General features: G+C 44.0%; 2 protein-coding genes across 6 annotated transcripts in view; one reads left to right on the top strand and one right to left on the bottom strand.

The window, feature by feature from the left end:
* The window catches only part of FAM118B (family with sequence similarity 118 member B), a 46,123-nt gene extending 28,705 nt beyond the window's left edge, over positions 1 to 17,418 (top strand). For 2 of the 4 annotated variants that reach the window (XM_033406949.2, XM_049712828.1), the window contains exons 4-8: positions 6,455 to 6,682; positions 9,245 to 9,373; positions 10,649 to 10,934; positions 16,563 to 16,643; positions 16,896 to 17,418. In XM_033406949.2, coding sequence (XP_033262840.1) covers positions 6,455 to 6,682; positions 9,245 to 9,373; positions 10,649 to 10,934; positions 16,563 to 16,643; positions 16,896 to 16,909 — 738 coding nt within the window. In that variant the 3' untranslated portion in view covers positions 16,910 to 17,418. The remainder of the gene's footprint in view (positions 1 to 6,454; positions 6,683 to 9,244; positions 9,374 to 10,648; positions 10,935 to 16,562; positions 16,644 to 16,895) is intronic. The other 2 variants (XM_012536993.3, XM_033406951.2) reach the window with 2 other exon arrangements.
* A 255-nt stretch (positions 17,419 to 17,673) lies between these two features.
* On the bottom strand, positions 17,674 to 23,718 carry SRPRA (SRP receptor subunit alpha). 2 transcript variants are annotated; one of them, XM_004280465.4, is made up of 14 exons: positions 23,425 to 23,663; positions 22,719 to 22,802; positions 22,259 to 22,422; positions 21,914 to 22,077; positions 21,522 to 21,681; positions 21,237 to 21,390; positions 20,918 to 21,009; positions 20,695 to 20,813; positions 20,484 to 20,570; positions 20,010 to 20,182; positions 19,696 to 19,909; positions 19,138 to 19,301; positions 18,950 to 19,048; positions 17,674 to 18,783 (listed from the first exon to the last, which is right to left on the bottom strand). In XM_004280465.4, exons 1-14 carry the CDS (start codon positions 23,539 to 23,541, stop codon positions 18,655 to 18,657), a joined length of 1,920 nt encoding a protein of 639 aa, XP_004280513.1. In that variant the 5' UTR covers positions 23,542 to 23,663; the 3' UTR covers positions 17,674 to 18,654. The 2 variants fall into 2 exon arrangements, with proteins under 2 accessions (XP_004280513.1, XP_033262834.1); XM_033406943.1 differs by lacking the exon at positions 22,719 to 22,802 and having other exon boundaries at positions 23,425 to 23,718.
* Positions 23,719 to 23,794: the final 76 nt, after the last annotated feature.

Consider the following 23,794-nt stretch of genomic DNA (forward strand, 5'->3'; position numbering starts at 1 on the left):
ATGTGCACGAAGCTTTAAAACATTACGCTGAGAGGAAGCCAGTCACAAAAGACCACATGTTAGAGGATTCCACTCATACGAAATGTCCAGAGTAGGGAAATCTGTTAGAGCAGAAAGTAGTTTAGTAGTTGCCTAGGACTGGAGCAGGGATGGAGGGCAGGAGGGTGATAGTAAAGGGATGGGATTTCTTTTTGAGATGAACATTTTCTAAAATTGACTGTGATGGGGAGTTCCCTGGTGGCCTAGTGGTTAGGATTTCGGGCTTTCACTGCTGCAGCTGGGGTTTAATGCCTGGTCGGGGTACCGAGAACCTGCAAGCCGCGTGGCACAGCCAAAAAAAAAAAAAAAAAAAAAATTGACTGTGGTGACAGTTGCACATATCTGTGGATATACAAATAACCACTGAATTGTGCACTTCAAATAGGTGAATTGTATGTTATGTGAACCATATCTCAGTAAAGCTGTTAAAGATAAAGGTAAGAGGATGGAAAAGCTGTAGGATTCAAACAGTAGTCAATGAAAGTGAGGGTGGCTGTGTTAATATCTGCTAAGTACCCTTGAGAGAAAAGAAGAAGCATAATTTTTTAATGTTCAAACAAATACAAAATTGTTGTCATATAAAAAGGTAATTAAAGAGTATATAGACCCAAAATATAAGGGAAAAGTATTAAAGAAGTGTGTCAGCCCGGTAATAAAAATGTTGTCTTTCTGGGGGAAAAAAGAAAGAAAGAGCTCGTGAGGACAAAGAGTGCTGTATTAGTCCAGCAAGTCTTGTCTGCATGGTGCCGTGCCACTTGGCTGGACCCTTCATTCATCCTTTGAAAAGGTCTCCTGAGACTAGAAAGCATGACCTTGCTAGGTGCGTTAGTTATGATTGAAAGTAATGAGAGGATTTAAAGTCAGTGTCAATAAATGTATACTAACCAAACATCAAACTGGAGTCACTAATTATCTTTGGATGAAGATTTAGTATTCACCTTAAAGTGTAGTCGTAGTGTCAGTTCCAATAGAGTAGCAATTATCAAACTTTTTGGTCTCAAGACCCCTATATACGCCTAAAAATTACTGAGAATCTCAAACAGCTCTTGTTTATGTGGGTTATGTCTATTCATATTCACTATATTGAAAATTAAAACTGAGACATTTTTTAAATGTTAAATTCGTTAAAAATAATAATAAGCCTGTTACATGCTAACATAAACAATGTGCTTATCAAAAGCAACTATATTTTCCAAAAACAAAAATAAATTAGTGACAAGAGTGGTATCGTTTCACGTTTTGCAAATCTCTTCAATGTCTGGCTTAATTGAAAATGGATTCTCATATCTGCTTTACGTAGTCAGTCAGGTGTCTTTGTGAGGTTTTGGTTTGACTATACAAAAAAATCTGGGCTTACAGGTACATACTTGGAAAAGAGAAAAGTATTTTAATAGTCTTTTTGGATAACGTAGATACTCGTTGTTGATACTACACCAAAAATGCAGTAAGTGATGGCTTCCTAAAGATTAATAGCCATAAAGAATCTGATATCAGATCATATCCATGTTATTGGTGATATGGAATCTGAACTTCCCTTATGCTGTTGCATTAAGATCCATGATCCATCTTCTACCCATGCACGGTTTTGTAACATTACCCATTGGAAAAACACTGCTTCACTGAGGTGTACGTATCTTCTAGATTTTGACACATTTCATTACACCATCCAAAAAAATTGCATCCATTAATATCACCACCAATCTCATCACAAAGGTATTTGGAAGCTGTCAAGCTCATGGTGGCAGATAAAAGTTTTCTAAAAATCTGATTTTTGCTTGAAAGCTCAGCTTTCATCATTGGCAACAATGGCAGCGATCATTGGCTAGTTTTTCCTCGAAATGACAGGCTCACTTCATTTATTTTTGCAAGAATGCTGAGAATACTCAAATCTGAATAATCATAGTTTGTCTGCCAGTCATTCTTTCAAGTAAAAATGATGTTTGATGAAAAAAAGGTGGCTAGTTCAGTTTAAAACTCAAAATCATCACGAGAGTGTCTGGCCTCAAGACCCCATCAGAGTGGGAAGTGCTTTGTGTGTACTTCCTGTTTTCCTTTACACAGAATATTACGACATGTACTTGAGGGTCAGTATTTAGTACAATTAATAATTTTTACTGCTTCATTTTACAGGACATTCTTAAGTGAAACTGGCATTCTTTTCTTACTGTAAGTCTTTGGTAGTGAAGAGTACTACTGTGATTACTGGCACAGCTGGGTTCCACTGTGCCTGTGTCCTGATTCATGCCAAGGCACCAGCAGTTTTACCTGCCATTGCTTTTGTACCATCAGTGTGAATATTAATACAGTTTGAAAGACAAATATCGCCTTAATACCATTATGAAAATAATTTTGACTTTGCAGACCCCTTAAAGAATCTTAGGAGGGCTTCCCTGGTGGCACAGTGGTTAAGAATCCACCTGCCAATGCAGGGGACATGGGTTCGAGCCCTGGTCCAGGAAGATCCCACATGCCACGGAGCAACTAAGCCCGTGCGCCACAACTACTGAACCTGCGCTCTAGAGGCCGTGAGCCACAAATAGTGAGCCCACGAGCCGCAACTACTGAAGCCCGCACGCCTAGAGCCTGTGCTGCACAGCAAGAGAAGCCACTGCAATGAGAAGCCCGTGCACCGCAATGAAGAGTGGCCCCCGCTCGCCGCAACTACAGAAAGCCCGCACGCAGCAACGAAGACCCAACGCAGCCAAAAATAAATAAGTAAAGAAATAAATTATTTTTTAAAAAAAAAGAATCTTAGGAATCCATGGGCCACATGTTGAAAACCACTCCAATAGGGGATATGTAAGGAAAAAATATAGGCAACCCAAAGGCTTAAAAGAGAGACACACACATAACACACATTTGGGTAAATATGAAGACTCTCTGAGTATTTGCTATTAAGGAATTAATATTATTGCATTTTTTTAGGTGTGATAGTGGTTTTGCAGACTGTTTTTTATATGTAAATGGGAATCCTTATCTTTAAGGAAACTGTTGAAGTGTCTGAATGATATGATGGCTGGGAATTCCTTCAGAAAAAATTCAGTGAAGGGGGTGGGATATGGTGGAGGGGAGTTTAGGTTAAACAGGATTGGCCATGTGTGATAATTGTTGAAATTGGTACTTGGGAGCAGGGGAGTTGGGGGGAGCACTGTGGAAGCGGGGAGAGATAATATTCTCCTTTTTACTTTTGTGTGTCTTTGAAAATGTCCTTTTTTGGGGTTTTTTTTTGTTGTTGGTTTTTTTGGTTTATTTTTTAAGAATCTAACAAACAACAGTAACATGACAGGGTTAATAGGCCCATCTACTGAGCCAGTTTCTTACAGTAGGGAAATGCCATTGCAAAAATTTCGGGTTTCAGAACCGGAAAGACTGTGCCATTTTTAAAGGCACTGGAACCCTGGGCAAATCACTTAAGGTCTCAGAATCTAATTTTGCACCTGTAAAACTGGGATAATGCTACTTATCCCACTTGAAAAATAAGTGAGAAAATGTATGGGAAGTGTCTGGCACATAGTAAATGCACTGTAAATGTTAATAACCTTGGTGAAAATGAGTCAGGCTTTTTTTTGTAGTTTTTACTATGTCTGGGATCAGAAGGATGGGAGTTACAGGGTAGGAGGAAATGAAGCAACATTGGATTCAGTTCACTGTTTTAAATGAATGAGAAAATGTCCATAAATATGTGTGGGAGTTTGGCATTTCCTTTTGACCTTGGAACCTCCTTGTTTGTTTTCATTCTTTTGTCTTTACTTAGAGAGGCCATTTGTGGGAAATTCAGTTCTAGGGTCACCTGTTTCAAGAGAGAAAAAGTTGATTTTAAGTCTGAGGAAATCGATGCAGCTATAGAAGCCGCTTTCCTTCCTGTCTGTGTTGATATGCAAAATGTAATAACTGAAAGAGGACCCAAAGATAGTTAGCTAAAATAAGTGGCTCATGACTTTTATTTCCAGACTTTATTTAACCTTTTGTATTTCTTTTCTTAGAAGCAAGGAAGTATATCGCACACCCATGCTTACCTGTTCGTATACCCAGGTGTTTTTATCTGTGTGCATGATAACTAAACTGGTGCTGGCTTATTAGTGTTGTTTAACCGTGTGTGTATGAAAGATGAGGAAGTTCTTAAAGTCACCATATTCTTTAATTTTAAACTTAATTTTCATTTTTTGAATGGGTTTTGTATTGTTTATACACATTGCACAAATACAAAATGATATAAAAGGTGTACATCCATCATGGCATCTCACTCGCACCCATGGCTTTGTCTACCTCCTTTCCCCGACTTGCCCCCAGTTGGTCACCACTCTTTTTGAGTATCCTTCCATTGTTCTTTTCTGTAAAAACAAGCACATGGGATTCTATTTATTCTTATTTCATTGCTTCCACCCCCATGTCAACAGGTAGCATTCTAGACATACTGACGTGTACTTGTTTGTTTTACGTGACAGTATATCCTGGACATCTTTCCATACCAGTTTCCTGTGTATGGATACTTGGCTTATTTCCAGTCTTTTACTGTCACAGGGAACAGAGCAGTGATAATGTTGCATATGTCATTTTATTTGTTTGCAATTACGTCTGTGGGATATATTCCCAGAAATGAGATTGCAAGATTATAGGGTACATGGATCGTAATGTTGATGGACATTAAAGGGGCACCATATTTTTTATAACAAATCTAGAACAGTGCCTGGCATTCAATAGTAGTTGACTCTTGCATGTAGTGAAATTCAGTTTCTTCACTGTTCGTTTCTGATCAGATTGTTCATTCTGATTAAGTGTTAGAGTCCCTCCTTGGTTGCCTGTGGTCTGCTAATATGTGACGTAATAATTTATGCCATGATGTAAAGAGAGCGGACAGAAGTTGAAAAACGTGACCCCCATTCTTAGCCACATAAATCGTGGGCTGTTCCATCTAGTTAGCCCTAGAAAGGAGTCTGAGCCCACTGACAACAGGGTACAGTGAGAAGCCTGTCTTGTGGTAAATGTAGCAGAGAACAGCGACAGAGCTAGACAAACTTCTGGGTGTGTCATCACCAGGCAGAGGTACTGTTTCACCTCTGTGCTCTCATTTGTCTCCTGTGAAAATAATTTACCATTCACTTGGAAGGTATAATGAAAAAATGGATAATTTTATAAAATACTTTGAAAAAAATAGGAAGCACATTCGGCAGATTGAAGTGTGCTTTATGAATCTACTTACGTGGTTCCGTGGAAACAGATCTTTATCGGCGCATAGTGCTATTAGAAAGGTATACAAGGCAAACCAGGAGGGTAGGGAGACTGCTAGGAGGATTATGGCTAGTCTGCTATCTAGCAGCTAATTGCAGTTACTTGGAGTTTGAATGGGGAATAATGGGGCCTTTAAGAACTGATTCTTGCTTAGATATTATCTAATGGAATGGTGTTGCAAGAATAAGATAGGGATCAGGTATTTGTCATAGCACACTGCAAAGCTACTTTCCTGTTTCAAATTCCTTTTGTCTAGGGATCACTTTGCCTTTTAAGTTAGAAAGCCAACTTCCCACTTGAGATTGGTATTATATTTCCTCATTAGTTCTCAGGGATATTTACCTGTAGTATTCAAAACAAACCCGGGAAAACAGTTATCTAAATGAACATTTGTTAAGAAATAGGGAGTCTGTTCAGAACTGATTAGTTTTGGTATTTTTAACAGTTGCAAAATAAAGATTTTTGGTAACCATTATCATGTACTGAATATTCTCCCTAGCAGCCTTGTAAACAAGTGGCTGAATTATACCAGGGAAAAAAACAGGCAGGGAGAAGGTAAGCGGTCTGTCCTGAATCCATCAGCATCTGTAAAAAGCACCTAGGATTAGAAAAAGACATGTTAAACCACATTTAGAGCTGTCTTTTAGTGGTTATGCCCTAGATACGGAAAGTTTAACAGAAAGTATTCTTACCTGAGGCCTCCTTAAAGGGTAGTTGGAGCTGTGCTTTCTGCCCCAGTTTTCCTTTGGTCTGGACAGTAGTCACCTCTCCTCGCCATGCCCATCTTCTTCATTCTATTAAACTGCCTATTTAGAGAGCGTGTGCTTCTTTGCATATGATGTAATAGTGCGGATCACTTGCTGTGTGCTAAAGCGTTGAGCTGGCAGCGGGCATGTATACTCCTGTTTTCCTTATTAGAACCCTGTGAGGGAGACAGTATTTTACTTTTTTTTTTTTTTAATATTTTGGCCATGCTGCGCGGCATGTGGGATCTTAGTTCCCCGTCCAGGGATCAAACCCGTGTCTCCTGCAGTGGAAGCACAGAGTCTTAACCACTGGACTGCCAGGGAAGTCCCAGAGACAGTATAAGTGCAAAGCACTCTTCAAAAAGTTGCTGTTATTTAATGGAAACAAATGACCTACCAAAATGCTAGAACTAACTTATCTCTCTTATATCCCTCCCCAGCGTACTAGTAATGTTCGATCCACATTTTTCAAGGACTGTTTATATGAAGTATTTGATGACTTGGAGTCAAAGATGGAAGATTCTGGTAAACAGCTACTTCAGTCAGTTCTCCACCTGATGGAAAATGGAGCCCTGGTATTAACTACAAATTTTGACAATCTCCTGGAACTGTATGCAGCAGATCAGGGAAAACAACTTGAATCCCTTGACCTTACTGATGAGAAGAAGGTAAAAAGTAAAGGATTAGTTTATCTCTTCAGGCCAGTGGATTGTATCCTCATGAGAAATACTGTTTTCTGGTTGGGATATTGTATAGTACTGGCATTTATGGAGAGGTAGAAAGGGAGACTGTTATCCCTGGTTGGATTTTAGTTTTTTGAGATAAAAATCAATGTACATTTAAAAGCACAGATCGTAAAAGTGTTCAGTTCTGTGAGTTTTGACAGTTTCACCCGATCTTAAGCAAGATTATAGGAAGCCATTTGAACTGTGAGATGTAAATCTTTTAACACTAGATAATATCAGGTGGGTGCAGTATTGATTTAGAGTTCTCTGTTAGGATATATTGTTCACGGCATCTGTTGGAAATGTACGAAAGCTACTTTTTGATGTCTGGAGAGCCCGTTTCAAGCCAAATGACAGCTGGGTTGAGATTAGTATTCAAAGGACACCTCAGCAGACTTCTTTTTTTAATGTAGCCCATACTATACCTACGCCATCTCCCATAATATGGAATTACAGATGTCCATCTATGTCATCTAATGAGAGAAGGCTTTTATTAGAATGGTCACCAAAGGTTGTAATTTGAAATCTAGCACCAATGGGACATTCTATAGATAACACCATTTAATTGATGAAATACACTGAAGCCATAAAAGGGAAAATGTTTTCATTGCCATAAAAAGGTGTCAGAGACGTAATGATTGAAGAAGGGGGGCGGGGGAACCAAACAGATTATAAACCGCCACAGGGTCTCATTTGTCCTGCCCTGTAGTTTTTGTAATTTGCCTTCATACTTCGTTTTCCTGGGAGCCTGCCTTTGTGTCCCACTTAGAACCCAGCTAAGTAGAGTTTGAAGAGACAAATGACTCCCCCACGGGCACTCATGTCACAGCACTGCCTCTGCCAGAGCAGTAGCTATAATGCCAGTCTTGTGATTTTGCTGACCTTGAAGTCGAGTCGTAAAAGGAAATCCAATTTAGAGAAATGGTGCCGAAAAGACTGGTTTTCTCTGGCTGGAGTGTTTTCCACCTGCTGCCTCCATGCTTTGTATGGCCAGCTCCTTCTTCACCTGTAAGTCTTCACTTACGAATCACTTCCTCTGAGAGGTCTTCTCTGACCATCCTAATTAAGAAAGGACCCACCTTATTTTTTGGTTCGTATTTTCAATGAAGCACTTGATATAACTTTCCATTTTCATCTTGGTTTGTTTGTTTTCTGCCTGTTTGCCCCAGAGGAATAGCAACCCCATTTGGACAGGAACCATGTCAGCCCTTCTTACCCTAATGCCTAAGATAGTACTGGGTACATAGTAGGTGCTCAGTAAATATTTTTTGAATTTATAAATGGTTGAATGAAATTAAAAAATGAATGGCAAGAAACAGCTTCCATGCTGTTTCTGATACAGTCTCCAAAGATCATGACCAGCATCAAAAGCGTAAGGGCCTTTTTAAAGTTATGGGTATCAGTCAGACTTGAAATTTTCCTTCTCATTTTCACCCTGGAGTCTCAAGATTTGCTTTGTATTTTAGTCCACATTAGGGGCAGTATTGAAGTTTAAGGGTTAAAGCCATTGACTGGCAGTCAGAATAGAGCCTGGTAATACTCTAATTCTAAATCTCTGTGCCTCCTGACTGTTTTTCCCTAATGCATACCTTATTTCTCTAGAATGTTAAAAATAAATTTATACTGTCTCAAGTCCTTGGGAAAATGGAAACATGGGATCCAGTTGGCCCTTATTATCATTGTCATCTAAATAATCGTTCTTCACTGGTAGCCTTTTAGGTAACTCAGAGGTGACTGAAGTGATTCTTTTATCGCTTATCAATTGCTGCACAAGAAATCACCCTGAAAACTTTGTGGTTTAAAACAATGTTTCATTTGCCCGTGATAATGTGAATTTGCTACTTGAGCTGGGCTGATCGGCTCGGCTGGACAGTTCTGCCGGTTTTGCAAGTGACACACATGGCTGCAGTCCTCTGGGGGCCAGACCAGGTGGTGGTAGATGGCCTTGCTTGCGTGTCTGTTGGTGCAGGCAGTCGGCTGGGCCATCAGACTTCTTCACATGGTAGCTGGGTTCCACAAGCAGCAAAAGAGAAAGAAGACTCATTGTGCCAACGTTTTCCAAGCTTCTGCTCTTGTCTGCTAATGCCCCGTTGGCTAAAGCAAGCCATATGGCCAAGCCTGGAGTAAGTGTGAAAGGGGACTAGACCAGGGCATCGATACAAGGTTTGACCTCTCGGGGATCCTTCCTGAAATGGTCATCCAGAGCTGTCATGTGTGTCACCAGTGGAAAGAGCCCTGTGGTTCCTGCAAATTAGACAAACAAATTCTCATTTTTGCTTGTTGCTTTCAAAGAGAAATCACCAGACTTGCTGCCTTCATTCCTAACAGTCATGCCTGAAGTAGAAAGGGAGGCCATGTCGGGTGGCCACATTCTTGGCCTGTAGTATCAGGAAGCTGGAGAGTTATGTCAGAAGCCTAGTCCTCAGAAGAGCCTCTTGCCCATTGGGACCTTGAAGCGAGTGCTCAGCCCTGCCCGCCTGGCTGAGCTGTGTTTGTGTTGTGCAGGTCCTCGAGTGGGCTCAGGAGAAGCGGAAGCTGAGCGTCTTGCACATCCATGGGGTCTACACCAACCCTAGTGGCATTGTCCTTCACCCAGCTGGCTATCAGAATGTGCTCAGGAACACTGAAGTTATGGTGAGTGGTGCTGACCTTGCCGCTCGGGAAAGCCTTCCTGGGAAACCTCTAAATACACCACTGGTCTTCCAGGGATAACAGTTTCTTCTCATTAATGAAAATTGGAAGGCCGGGGCTTCCCTGGGGGTCCAGTGGTTAAGACTCTGTGCTTCCAATGCAAGGGGCTCGGGTTCTGTCCCTGGTCGGGGAGCTAAGATCCCACGTGCCATATGGCGAGGCGGAAAAAAAAAAAAAAAGGAAGGCCAAGCATTCTTTCCTGTGCTTCTTAACTTGTGGGTGTACATGCCACCTTTGGAAATGTCAGACATCTCTTCAGGTGTCAAACTCTGAGGTTTTACTTTGTTCTTGATTGACACCCAGCAGATGGCACTCTGTTATTGGTGTCATTTTCACATACAGAGAAGACTTACTGCCCTTCATCGTTTGGTATATATAGTGTTAATGGCCCTCTCTATGCCAAAGCTAATTTATGCAGCTGTTCACTGACCAGTCACTACTAGGGCGTACATTCTAAAGAGATTTTATATAAATGGTGATGGTTTTATATTGAATCATCACACTTATTCACTTATTGCTCACTGGAAAACATAGAGAAAAATTTGGATAGGGTGATAAAATGGAGGCTTTCTTTATGAAAAAAGACCAAGAAAATGTGATGTTTTCTGAAGCATAAGGGGACCTTTTTTCACCTGTTCTTTCCCTGACGTGTTATAGCTGCATCTGTCATCACTATCATTTCTAATATTTTTATATTTATATATGTGTAGTGTGTGAGATATATATATATATACACACACACACACACACACACGTATATAAATGTATACACACATGTATATATTAATATTCTAAGTGTCAGGCTTTCTTTGAGCACATCTGGTGATGGAATTCTCTAGTTATCCACGGCTTATTCTGTTAAGCAAAAAAGGCAGATATGCTCAAGAAAATGGGAAGAGTAAGCTATACTGAAGACTACTCATTGCCTTATGGCCTCTGGGCACATAGATCTAAAAAATAAACTGTAAGCCATAGACCAGTGAGACCCTGAATAGAGAGCCTGCAGGAGAATTCCAGGTAAAGATACAATTTTAGGACAGTCATCAAGTTACAATAATAAACAATGAGGAGGTCAGACTCCTTCACGGGGATGCATCTCCCCTCTTAAATGCTGGTTAATCGGTCATCACAGTCTGCTAAATGCAGCAGTTATGACCTTGTTGACTCTTGTTTCAGACATGTCTTCACGTGTCATTAATATGTTTCTTTTCCTACAAGAGAGAGATTCAGAAGCTCTATGAAAACAAGTCGTTCCTTTTCCTGGGCTGTGGCTGGACTGTGGATGACACCACTTTCCAAGCCCTTTTTCTGGAGGCTGTCAAGCACAAATCTGACTTAGAACATTTCATGCTGGTTCGGAGAGGAGATGTGGACGAGTTCAAGAAGCTTCGAGAAAACATGCTGGACAAAGGGATTAAAGTCATCTCCTATGGAAATGAATATGCTGACCTTCCAGAGTATTTCAAGCGACTGACATGTGAGATCTCCACAAGGGGAAGGTCAGGTAAGATGCGTTTTGAGACTGAGAGGGGTCGGAGGGCAACCGCTCTTCAGCCTCTTATGTGTTTGTGGTGGGTAAAGTCATCACCAAGATGAGGAATATAATCCTAACCAGATTATGAAGGGAGATGGCGGTTAGTCTTCAGATTAATCAGCGAAATGCAATTAGAATTTAGATTTCAAAATAGAGAAGAATGATAACTCCCTTTCGGCTAAGGCCGTGAGGAAAGGAATAAATACATTCATGTAGTATTGGTGAGAAGATAAAGTCAGTACAACTTTTCTGAAGGGGAAATTTGGAATATGTTCCGACGTTTAAAACCTTTGACCCAGAAATCCCACTTGATACAGTTTATCTTAGGAGAAGTTTCTCCTAAGGCCGTGAGGAAAGGAATACATTCATGTAGTATTGGTGAGAAGGTAAAGTTAGTACAACTTTTCTGAAGGGGAAATTTGGAATATGTTCAGAAGTTTAAAACCTTTGACCCAGAAATCCCACTTGATACAATTTATCTCAGGAGAAGTTTCTCCTAAGGAGATCACGGGATACTTGCACAATTATACTACACAGTTGCACAAAGATACAAGTGTAGGGATGTAATCAGTGTTGTCGATAAATGGCAAAAATTGGAAGCAATCTAAAATGTTCCAGAAAATGGGGGATTCTATAAATACACCATTTATTAATTGATGAAATACATAAGAAGCCATAAAAGAAAAAATGCTTTTACTGGCCAAAATAATGTCAGAGATATAATACTGTGAGTGACAAAAAAAAAAAAAAAGAAAGAAAACGGTTGTAAAATGCCACCATGGTCAGTCCCTGGCATACAAAATTGTAGATATAGTCTATTTTTGTATGCTTGTATGAGAAATATCTGGAATGAAGTTTACTAAATTAACTGTGGTTATCTCTATGAAGTAGGATTTAATGTGTTTTTTTTAATATTTTGTTTCTATGTTAGCATTTTCTATGATTATGCGTTGTCTTTATAAACAGAAAAATAAAAAACACACTTTGAAAATGCTATTTGGAAACTGTTATGGTGGAATTAAAGTCAGAGGTTAGGGGTACCACTCACTTGACATTTTACCTCCAGGTTCTAACAGGAAAGCCAAATGGGGATAAAAGGTTCAGTTTATTAATGGCTCCAGGCAAGTTCTCAGTTAATCTACAAAATGCAAAACCTTTTGGTATAGCTAAATTGGAGAATGCTTTTTAAAATCTCAGTTTGAATAAAGCCGGGCCTCAGGGTATGGCCATTCTGACTCACCACACAGTTCCAAAGGAACTTTCCTGCTGTATGTAGAATATGTTCTTGAAAAGTCATGTGCCAGTATTCATTTTCATTGTCAATCTGAATACATGTTAGGGAGCCTGTTAAGGTACAGGTAATTTAGTAGATTAAATTGATCTATTAATTAATTAATTTATTAGTCTATTAGTAGATTAATAGATTGATTTAATTGTCCTATACCCAATAATCAATCCCAGGTTTCTCTTCTGAATCAGATTGCTTCAAGTGGAATTCTCCTGCGATGAGAAATTCCATAAGCTCTTATTATCCATGGCTGTGTTTCGATGGAACAAGGTCTGTAAAAGGCATCACCATAACTGAACGCTGAAAACTAGGTCTACCCTTTTTCCAGAAGACTTTTTTAAAAAACCCTTAAAAAGACAAATCTTCTGGTTTATCTCTTTTGTGAAAACAATTTGCTATTCTTTCTTGCGGGTATGTTTTCTGCTGTCCTGCAGTGTTCCAGATTCTTCTGCTGTTTGCCCACACATAGGACTCTCAGTAGGCTTTTTCCACTGGGCAAGGAGTACATAGCCAAGCTCTACTTATTTCTTTTGATCTGCGTTCTGAGCTATTCCACCCGGGGAAGATGCTAGGGTGGAAAAGAACAAAATCCTGCTGGACAGCTGTTCCTCTTACACTGTGTCTTTTCTTGACAAAAACCATCAGAAGTATTGTGGAGCAGCACAGACTCTTTCATTAGCTGCATGGGCTTCCTAACAGAGCAGCTCTTCTCAAAGTTATCACTCATTAAGGTATTGTGAATTGTTAAAAATCAAGGATTTTCAGTGTGGCCAGGGGCTTTATTAGAATGGTCAGCTAGGTTTGTGATCTAAAATCTAGCAGAGCGGTTTTAGGTTAAAAACACTTTCTTGTTTTGAGACCGGTCAAGCTTACCTTCCATCCGTGGTTATGTTTTGATTCTCTATAGATAAGTACCGATGAGAGGTCCGAGGTCTTTTGCTGATGTTTTCTTTTTTTAACCCTGGCCTCTTGCTGTGTGCCTTGCTTTGTGCTGTGTACTCGCTTTTGCGTAGTGAGAATTACTTGGGTTCAGAAGATTCTGTAGGATCCCGGTACATTTATTTCAGAAAAACCAAGTAATGGGGAAAGGAAAATAATTCTTTTATAATTCATTACTGTAATAGAAGCAGTTACTTTGGTATATTTCAGGTAAGTTTTCCTTGTGCATTTCTTCATGGCTGTAAACAAAGTACACATACACTCCTGGTACTTTTTTTTTTTTAATTAATTAACTTATTTTTGGCTGCATTAGGTCTTTGTTGCTGCCTGTGGGCTTTCTCCAATTGTGGCGAGCAGGGGCTACTCTTCGTTGCAGTGCGCGGGCTTCTTATTGTGGTGGCTTCTCTTGTTGCAGAGCATGGGCTCTAGGAACGTGGGCTTCAGTAGTTGTGGCTCGTGGGCTCTAGAGCACTGGCTCAGTAGTTGTGGTGCATGGGCTTAGTTGCTCGCGGCATGTGGGATCTTCCCGGACCAGGGCTCGAACCCATGTCCCCTGCATTGGCAGGCGGATTCTTAACCACTGCGCCACCAGGGAAGCCCCCGGTCCTTTTTTTTATTCAGTGATACATCATACATTTTCCCACATGGCTGCAGTCTTCATAACCAGTATTTTTTTTTAGATTTCTTTTCATATGGACCTTTTTTTTAAAATTTAAAATGTAACCTTTTATTTATTTTGAATTTTATTTTATTTATTTTTTATACAGCAGGTTCTTATTAGTTATCTATTTTATACATATTAGTGTAGATGTGTCAATCCCAATCTCCCAATTCATCCCACCACCACCCCCCGCGGCTTTCCCCCCTTGGTGTCCATACGTTTGTTCTCTACATCTTTGTGTCTGTTTCTGCCCTGAAAACTGGTTCATCTGGACCGTTTTTCTAGGTTACACATACATGTGTTAATATACGATATTTGTTTTTCTCTTTCTGACTTACTTCACTCTGTATGACAGTCTCTAGATCCATCCACGTCTCTACAAATGACCCAATTTCGCTCCTTTTTATGGCTGAGTAATAATACTCCATTGTATATATGTACCACATCTTCTTTATCCATTCGTCTGTCGATGGGCATTTAGGTTGCTTCCATGACCTGGCTATTGTAAATAGTGCTGCAGTGAACATTGGGGTGCATGTGTCTTTTTGAATTATGGTTTTCTCTGCGTATATGCCCAGTAGTGGGATTGCTGGGTCATATGGTAATTCTATTTTTAGTTTTTTAAGGAACCTCCATACTGTTCTCCATAGTGGCTGTATCAATTTACATTCTCACCAACAGTGCAAGAGGGTTCCCTTTTCTCCACACCCTCTCCAGCATTTATTGTTTGTAGATTTTCTGATGATGCCCATTCTAACCGGTGTGAGGTGATACCTCATTGTAGTTTTGATTTGCATTTCTCTGATTAGTGATGTTGAGCAGCTTTTCATGTGCTTCTTGGCCATCTGTATGTCTTCTTTGGAGAAATGTCTATTTAGGTCTTCTGCCCATTTTTGGATTGGGTTGTTTGTTTTTTTAATATTGAGCTGCATGAGCTGTTTATATATTTTGGAGATTAATCCTTTGTCCGTTGATTCATGTGCAAATATTTTCTCTCATTCTGAGGGTTGTCTTTTCGTCTTGTTCGTAGTTTCCTTTGCTGTGCAAAAGCTTTTAAGTTTCATTAGGTCCCATTTATTTTTGTTTTTATTTCCATTACTCTAGGAGCTGAATCAAAAAATACCTTGCTGTGATTTATGTCAAAGAGTGTTCTTCCTATGTTTTCCTGTAAGAGTTTTATAGTGTCCAGTCTTACATTTAGGTCTCTAATCCATTTTGAGTTTATTTTTGTGTATGGTGTTAGGGAGTGTTCTAATTTCATTCTTTTACATGTAGCTGTCCAGGTTTCCCAGCACCACTTACTGAAGAGACTGTCTTTTCTCCACTGTATATCCTTGCCTCCCTTGTCATAGATTAGTTAACCACAGGTGCGTGGGTTTATCTCTGGGTTTTCTATCCTGTTCCATTGATCTGTATTTCTGTTTTTGTGCCAGTACCATATTGTCTTGATTACTGTAGCTTTGTAGTATAGTCTGAAGTCAGGGAGTCTGATTCCTCCAACTCTTTTTTTTTCCCTCAAGACTGCTTTGGCTATTCGGGGTCTTTTGTGTCTCCATACAAATTTTAAGATTTTTTGTTCTGGCTCTGTAAAAAATGCCCATAACCAGTGTTTTTAATGACTGTGTTATAATCCAGTGTGGATGTCACAGTTACCTAATTATTCCCCTATGTTAGGCAGTATCTAGTTTTTTCTATTGTAAGCACTGTTGTAATGAATGGTACAGTTTTTCCTTTTGCCAGTAGGATGGGTTCTCAGTGTAATTACTAGGTCAAAGGGCATGAACATTTTAGTGGTTGATAAATACTGCTCAAGTGCTTTCCAAGAGAGGAATACCAGTTTGTGTGTTTGGGTGCTGTCTTTTGTTTATATTCTAATTGGCCATGTTTCTGATTGCTATTCTTTCCTCCCGTGTGTTCAGATTTAAACCTCTTCCTGTATATTATCTATCCCAGTGCTGTCCAATAGAATTTTCTGCAATGATAGAAATATTCTGTAATCTTCTCTGTCCAGTGCTGTATCCACAAGCCGCATGTGACCATTGAGCATTTGAAGTGTGGTTAGTGTGACTGAGGAACAGAATTTTTTTTTTTCTCCTGGCCGCACCACTTGGCTTGCGGGATCTTAGTCCCCCACCCAGGGATTGAACCCAGGTCCCTGCAGTGGAAGCTTGGAGTCCTAACCACTGGACCACTAGGGAGTTCCCTGAGGAACAGAATTTTTAATTTAATTTAAAACTAAACAGCACATGTGGCCAGTGGGACGGCACAGCTCTAAACCCATTTTATACCGTGGGCGTGTCTGCTACTTTTCACTCTTCTACTTGGTTGAATTTGCCCCCTTGCACGCTGCTTCCTTTTCACTCTTGTACTTGGTTGAATCTGCCTCCTTGCACGCTGCTTCCTGACCCCAGCTGGAGTAGTTTTTTTTACCTAAACTTGGCCTTCTGGACTAGTTAGGGACAGCAAGCACACTTGTTTTGTTCACAAGTAATGTCCGTGTACTCAGGGACCTCACTGCTTCCCTGTTGTTTAATACAACAGTGTGAAGACTAACTGGTTTACTGTCCTGCCTAACGTGTGCATTCCTAAATAATGTCATCCTTCTTAGTCAGACCATGTACTTTCATCTCCCTTTAGTTGGTTGCTTTTCTATTATTAATAGTTTTAGCTTTTCAGCCAAATATCTGATACTGGTGTATGTTCTGTTTAGCAGGGACGGTAAGAGAAGGCCAGCTAAATGGCTCAGAAGGCCAGCTAAATGGCTCATCGACAGCACACAGTGAAATGAGAGGTATACTGTTTCCTGTTCTACTATTTGTCAGTTTGTCAGCAGAAAATGCTTTCCCAGAACTTAGTTAAGACCTTGGAGAACCTCTCCTACCTATTAAAGCGTCTGTATTTTCCCACCAAGTCTGTTACAAGTTTCCTAGTATCTTGTGTCTTGTCTTCTGAAGGGTTAAGCTTGACTTAAATTTCTGCAGCTTTAGATGTGTAAACCTGTTTTGTGAAACTTCACTTAACTCTCTCCCTTCTCTCTCCACAGACTGTAGTACATGAGAGGGCTAGAGGAATCACCACCATTAGCCCAAGCTGTAAGGGCCTACCGTGGACAGTGTTTAACAAGTAAACTCACAAGAACCCAAAACAGCGCCTAGGAACTACCAGAACGCAGAGGTTGAAGGCCGGGGTTAGTGGGCGGGTGTCGCAGCTTACCCCTTCGTGCAGTGCCGGCTGCTTCCTGATCCTCTGCGGCCTGTTCCAGTTCAATACCCAAGTGACAAGGGACCCGGAGGCCGCCCCGCCCCACCCCCAGGCTGGACAGGCCTACGTCCACACAGCAGGGACATCTCTACCGACCGTGGCCACAGCTCCGCATGAAGAACTCGGGATCTAGATGCCACGGGAGCGCCGCGGCCCTTGTTGCAGTTTTGTACTCTATGCTTGGTTTTTCAGTTACGCTTAATGGCACTTTTAAAACATGGCTTGAAGCTCTGGTTTTCTAGCTCTTTTACAGTGTACAGTCTTTTACATAATTGAGTTGTATTGAAAGCTTGTTCATTTACTTCCCAGGGCCCCGGCTCTACTCTGAGTCACTTTAGAAAACCCCTAGCCTGCGAAGATACAGAAGCCGTTTCAGTTCTAAAAGTTCTCTCCTTTCACCTTGGGGGAAGGTGACCTCATTCTTGGGACAACTACTTACTCCTACCTGATCCCTCAGCATTATCAATTCCTGCTTCCCTTCTTACATAAATCCTAGAACTACAGTGTGATGTAGGATTTTAGTTTTGAATCCTCCTGTAAAATAACTCCAAGACCTAAAAGGCAATTTATTTATGAAATTTATTTTCTTATATAAATTATGTATTTCTCTGGGCAGACAGCCTTCACCTTATTGCACTAAGAGCACATCTGTAATACCAAGCTACAGGACAAGTCTTAACAAGGTCTGTATTCAACGTAGCACTTGTCTACCAGGCACTGTAGAGGATGAGGAGAAGCCAGGATCCATCCCAGGTGAAGAAGGGGCAGGGGGCAGTGTGTCTCCCCTTCTGACAGTTGGTTTCCTCCCGGGAAGGGGAACATGCAAAGTTATGTCCGGATTCTGAAAGTGGGAGGAGATCTTGGAGGCTGAGAAGCCCAGTGCAGCACTGCAGCTCGGCTCCCTTCATCTCTGAGGGGAGCAGGGACTCCTCTTTCACTCATCTGTAACACATCACTGTGGCCTAGCTGATGCTTCGGGGAAACGGGGCCAGGGGTCATCCTGGAATCAGCAGCAATTAAGAACAGGCCATACACTGCCACAGTGTGGGGGTGTCGTCCTGGCCCCAGGGACCTGAAAGCTGTGTATATCCTAGGGGGAGGTGCCACTCAAGACCCAGAGCTGGCTCTGGAAGTCTCTTTATCTAATGGAGCAGGGGATGATGCTCGGACGTCCCCATGACCACACTTAACTAGCAAAGCTCTGGTGCTGGATCTTCTAACCATTGGTCAAAGCTGTAATGAGACCGAGTCTGTAGGCAGAGTGAAAAGGGATGCCTGAGTGAGTAGGAAGGGGGAGGAGCATGGGGCTGGGGGCAGGTAATGGGCAGTGACTGTAACATGACTAGGCCCTCCTCGCAGAGGGAGGCTGGGCTGAACAGGGAGTGGGGTTAGGAGGGGCTGCAAGCCCTCGCCTGGAGCTCCCTCACTCTGCCTTTGAACTACACTGAAGACAAGTTGCTCACATACTCTAAAGCACATTCTTGATACAGGGATGGGGGCTTTGGGGGGAAGCGGTGATTTGGTATTGGCCAAGAGCCACGTTAAGCCTTCATGAGGGCAGCCACCACGGCCTTGGCGTTGAGACTGCGTAGGTCACAGTAGGTCTGGCCGGTGCCCACAAAGACGATGGGTTTGCTTGTGATATAGGTCATAGAAATAGCAGCTCCCACCTGAAGCAGAGAAAGGGGATACCCAGTCAACTCCAGGCCACTCCTTTTCACCCCCTAAGCAACAGGAGGCTTTGGAGCCAGTGTGCCCTTAGAGCCTCTGCTCCCTTGTGAAGGATGGCCATTCCCCTCTCCCAGTCCCACTCTGCCCTGTGTCGTCCATATTTACCTTGTCATCGATGGTATCAAATTTGGTAAGGACAATGCCATCAATGAGCCGAGGTGTCTGGGCCATAGAATGGTCAGCCAAGGCCCTGTTGAACTTGACCTGGAAAGGAGGAACATGACGTTAAGTATAAGATGCACCTCAAGTGGCCAGAGCTGAGGTTGGAAAGAGAACCAAGCCCTAGCCCTCACCAGCTGGTCCACGGCCTCATTGCCTACTAAGGCCTCCCCCACAAACAGCACCAAGTCGGGTGTGTTGACAGTAATGAGCTTGGCCAGGGCAGTCATCAGAGGGGCATTGTCCTGCATGCGGCCAGCTGTGTCCACCAGCACCACATCAAAGCCTTGGTTACGTGCTAGAGAGAAAAAAAGTGGTCAAGTCAAAACTCCTGGACTGTCACGTTTCCAGCTTTCCTCTCAGGAAGTCCCAAACTGGCCATATTAGAAGTCTACCTGTTTATTTCCTTAGGTTACAAGGTAGCGTAAGAAAAAATTCCCATACTCGGCCATCAAGCATATTTAGGAAAAGGGTGGCAGTAGGTAAAGGTGACCAAATAGAGATAAACAAATATACTAGGTTTGCCTGCAACTACACTTATTACCCCAAAGCAGATCACGGCATGTCACTAATCCTGACCTGTTACCGCGCAGAAAGCTGGTGGTAGGGTAACCCCGGTCCTCTGCAAGTTCCAAGAGAACCCAAGGAGAAAAGGGGCCCAGACAAGCCCCCCAGCTTTCTGTGCACTGTACCAAAGGCAATGGCTTCCATGGCGATGCCAGCAGCGTCCTTGCCGTAGCCCTTCTCAAACAACTGCACCATGGCGCGGCCGCCGTGATTCTCGGGGGGGTGCAGGGCGTGCAGACGTCGGGTGTGTGTCCGCAGCTGCTCCACAGCCCCAGCACGGAATGTATCACAGGCAGCAATGAGGACACTGAAGCCATTCTCTAACAGCCAGAAGGAAATCTGCAAAAGAGGCAAAGAAAACTGTCACCTAGACCCAGAGGTGCCAGGAAATGCAGCGTGAAGAAATGATGTCAGAGACGGGCTGCGGAACTGCACCGACCTTGGCAAGGTTAGTAGATTTCCCCACGCCATTCACACCACAGAAGGTGACCACGTAAGGGCGCTGATGACGCTGGGCATCCATGATATCCCGGAGCATGTCCACACGGCGCTGCGGCTGCAGAATCTGCACCAGGGACTCCTGGAGAGCTAGCTTGACGGTGGAAGTCACCGCTGAGGTGGGGGCAGAGGTGTATCAGTGAAGCCCAAGTCATGTGCTCCAGGAATGCCCAGCCCCTTTCTGAGCTAAAGGAACTAGGAGCCTGCCCAGGAATCCTAGGCACTTTACAAGTATTCGTTCATTTTAGTCCTAATTTAGAGCTCATCGACACCCAAAGTCCAAGTTACGAAATAGAAATTTATGTTATGGGATTTGTCAAAAGTCACGCACCTAGTAAGAACGGAGGTGGACGCGGTGGCCCCCTGGGGTGTGTGATGCCCACCCAAGCACTTCCAGGTCCAGGGAGATACTTACTGCTGAACGTCCCCATCACCTTCCCTTCCAGCTTGTTCGCAACAGATTCACAGAGTTGGACCGCAATGTCTGCTGCCACGTTCTTAGCTGAGAAGAGGGGGAAAGGCGTGGTATGAGTGCTCCAGCAGCAGTGAACAACCCCTATGGTACAGCCATTCTGCCCCCCACCGTCCCTACCCCAGAAACACGAGTCCACCCGTTCCTGACTCACCAATGAGATGGTCACGCATCTTGTCCAGCACAGATTCCATGTCTTCACGACTCAAGCTCTTGGAACCCACAAGGCCCTTCAGCATCCCAAACATGCCACCCAGAGTCCCCCTGGTAGCACTGCAGGCACAGAAGGTTACAGATGCACATGCGGCCAGCAGGCAGCGGCCACGCCGCCTCAGTTCTGGAGCCACACCCACCAGCCACCACCTCGGATCTCCTACCTAGGTTTGGTGGAGTTTTGAGCGGCCCCTTCGTCATCTGAGCTGCTGCAGTCCAGATCCTGAAGCTGCCTCCCAGACCCAGTCCCTCGAATCTGGAGGGTATGCGGAAAAGAAGGAGATGGGATCAAGAACACGATGGGCTGTGGGGGGAAAAGCCTGGATTTACCCTGTCTACACTGCTCCACCTCTTCGATTCAGGAAGCTCCAAATGTAACTCACCCCTCGCGCCAAGGACTCAAGAGTACTGCCCTCCTCATCTCTCCTTCCTCCCCCAGTTCTTATTAACATTGGCCTTCACTCTGGCCCTGCTGCCTCTTACCAAGTTGATGTCCTCGGGCGGGGCGCCCTCGGGGGCCCCATTGGCGGTAGGAGCGCTATAGTCCAGGACTTCCTTGTTGACAGAGCCACCCAGTGCCCACACCCGGGGCGCTTTTTTGCCCTTCTCCTTGGGAGCATCTGACTTACTGGACTTGCTGCAAAGGGTTACAGCACAAAGGGTTCCGATGAAGAAGCAGGAGAGGAAACATCCACCCCAGAGACAAGGACTCCCTCGCCCCCAACATGTCTAGATAGCAGTACGTATGGCAAAAGCTGGAATGCTCACCTGGACTTCTCCATACCCCTCCCATGCTTCTGAATGAACTCTTCTCGCTTCCTGCGGATCAGTTCCTCTTTGGAAAGTTCTATCCCGTTCTCAGGCCCCACTGGGAGACCTGACTTTTCTGCAGGGACTGCTTTGCTGGTAGCCAAAGGGCCATCAGAACCTGTCAAGGAGAAAACTCACTGGGGAAAAAAAGACCAAATTCCAACAAAACAGACAAATAGGGAAAAGCCTTCCAAATCATTAAGACGAAACTAGGAACAAACATCTAGGGGATCGCGAGGACCGGGGACGACGGTGAGGGTGGTGGGCACCGGAGCAAGGGAGGGGCGGGAAACCACTCCAGCCCACCTTAACGACTTCTCATGCCCCCAGGTGTCCAAGTTCAAACTCACCTTCCTTCTTGGCCCCCTTGTTTTTTTTGCTGTTCTTGGCTTTTTCCTTAGGCTTTTCACCCCGTGTCTCAATCATGGACCTCACAGGTTTCTTGGCCTTTTCAGAATCTTCAAATTTCTTCATGGTTGTGGGAGCACGGACCTTACTGCTCTCCTCCGCTTCACTAAAGAGAAAAGGGAACAGTCCAAATGCAGGAGAAGGGCCCTCACACCCAGAGGATAACCAGAACGGAGCAGCAAACTCAGGAGTGCCTTTCAATCCACAACATACTGCCGTCCACCCGCCCTCGGGAAGGAAGGAAGCTCAAGTCACAGAGACTATTTTGGAGAGGGGAGGCCTCTCACCGAAGGAGCCGCAGAAAGTCATTCTGGAAATCAAAAGTGCCATTCAGTAGACTTAAGGCACTTTGCTGTTGGATCTCAGTGCGGTACTTGTCACGAAACAGCCGGTGCACGTCGTCTATCAACTTGTCTACGTACGTCAGTGTTAGGATCTTCTGAAAACCTACCTGTTTAGGGAAAGAAACAGAGCCAAGAGATCTGCTCACATGCCAGCCCAGAACAGAGGGAAGCCAACTCAGCCTAGCCCTTCAGAGACTGGCTCGGCCACCTGGCAGGTTTCCCTGACCTAGGAGCAGCCAAGCCCTCTGACTGGGCCCGAGAGCTTCTCCCCTTTCCCCCTCCACCCTCCGTGTCTTCTCAGTTACTTCATCGTAAACACTGGGTGCAATTAATCAGGGTTTTCTGAATAATCAGGACTCCGTGGTGACTATAATCATTGCCCCTCTAAAATACCCCCACTTACCACAAACACCAGCTCAAACTGGTTGTCCAGTTTATACTTGAGCGTGAGTGCCTCATGGGTGAAGGAGTTGTTACCTCCCCTTTCCTGGAAAAAGAGTATGTCTCAGAGTTCAGACTGTCCCAACACGTAGACTTGGGCCTCTCCAGGATTGCCTTTGGAGAAGAACTAGACACTCCCCCAAACTCAAACCTGTCCCCAGGGCAAGAAGATTCAGGGGAGCTGCTCTTCAGCATTCCTCCTGCGAGAAAAGGAGACACCGAGCTTGGGGGAAAGGGGCAAAGAGGTGGGAGGGGAGGACACGTGCGAGCCAGATGGGAAGGAGTCCTCATCTCATATAAACAATCAGACTTACTAGCAGCTGTACACTATCTACAGTTCTTAAAGGCCGTTTTTCCAGCCATTATCTCACCCGGCCTTCGAAACAACAGAAAACCAAGCTGCTGGGGGCGAATGGAGGGAACGACGCTAAGTCTCAATAGACTACGGATTCCGGCCAGAGTCCCAGAAAGAGGAGGGGGAGGGGACAGCGCAAAGTTGCGGGATGGTCTGATGGGGGCGGGAGAAAAAAGTGGAGTCACAGTTACGAGTGAGCGGCCGGTTTGAGGTGGGCCGACGGGGTGGGAGGGAGGCGCGCAATCAGTCGAGGGGGGACTAGGGACCGGGTCAGGGGGACGAGCCCAGAGTTCTGATCCCGCGGGGGCAGTACCTGCAGCAACACGGAACGAATCAACGCGTTAACTGGCCCGGTGCATGAGTCGCTCACGCCCTGGAAGCACCAGAGCACTAGCCCGCCTTTGGAGAAAATGGTGAAGAAGTCGAGCATGGCGGCAGCGGGAAAAGAGCCGGGGCCGGCGCCGGGAACTCAGGCCGCGATCGCCCCCGCTTCCTGCTGCGCCAAGCGCGGGACACGTCACACCAGCGGCCCCGGAAACCTGCTCAGCCGCACTTCCGTTTAGCGCAGTACCCTGGGTCCCTCCCCAGCTCGGCCAGCGGACGCGTAGGTCTGACGTAACGCCGGGCACGCCAATGGCGGGTGGGGGCGGGCCTGGGCGGGGCTCTCAGGCAGTTACGGGACA

This window comes from Orcinus orca, chromosome 8 (genome assembly GCF_937001465.1).
Source record: "Orcinus orca chromosome 8, mOrcOrc1.1, whole genome shotgun sequence".
Taxonomy (NCBI): Eukaryota; Metazoa; Chordata; class Mammalia; order Artiodactyla; family Delphinidae; genus Orcinus; species Orcinus orca.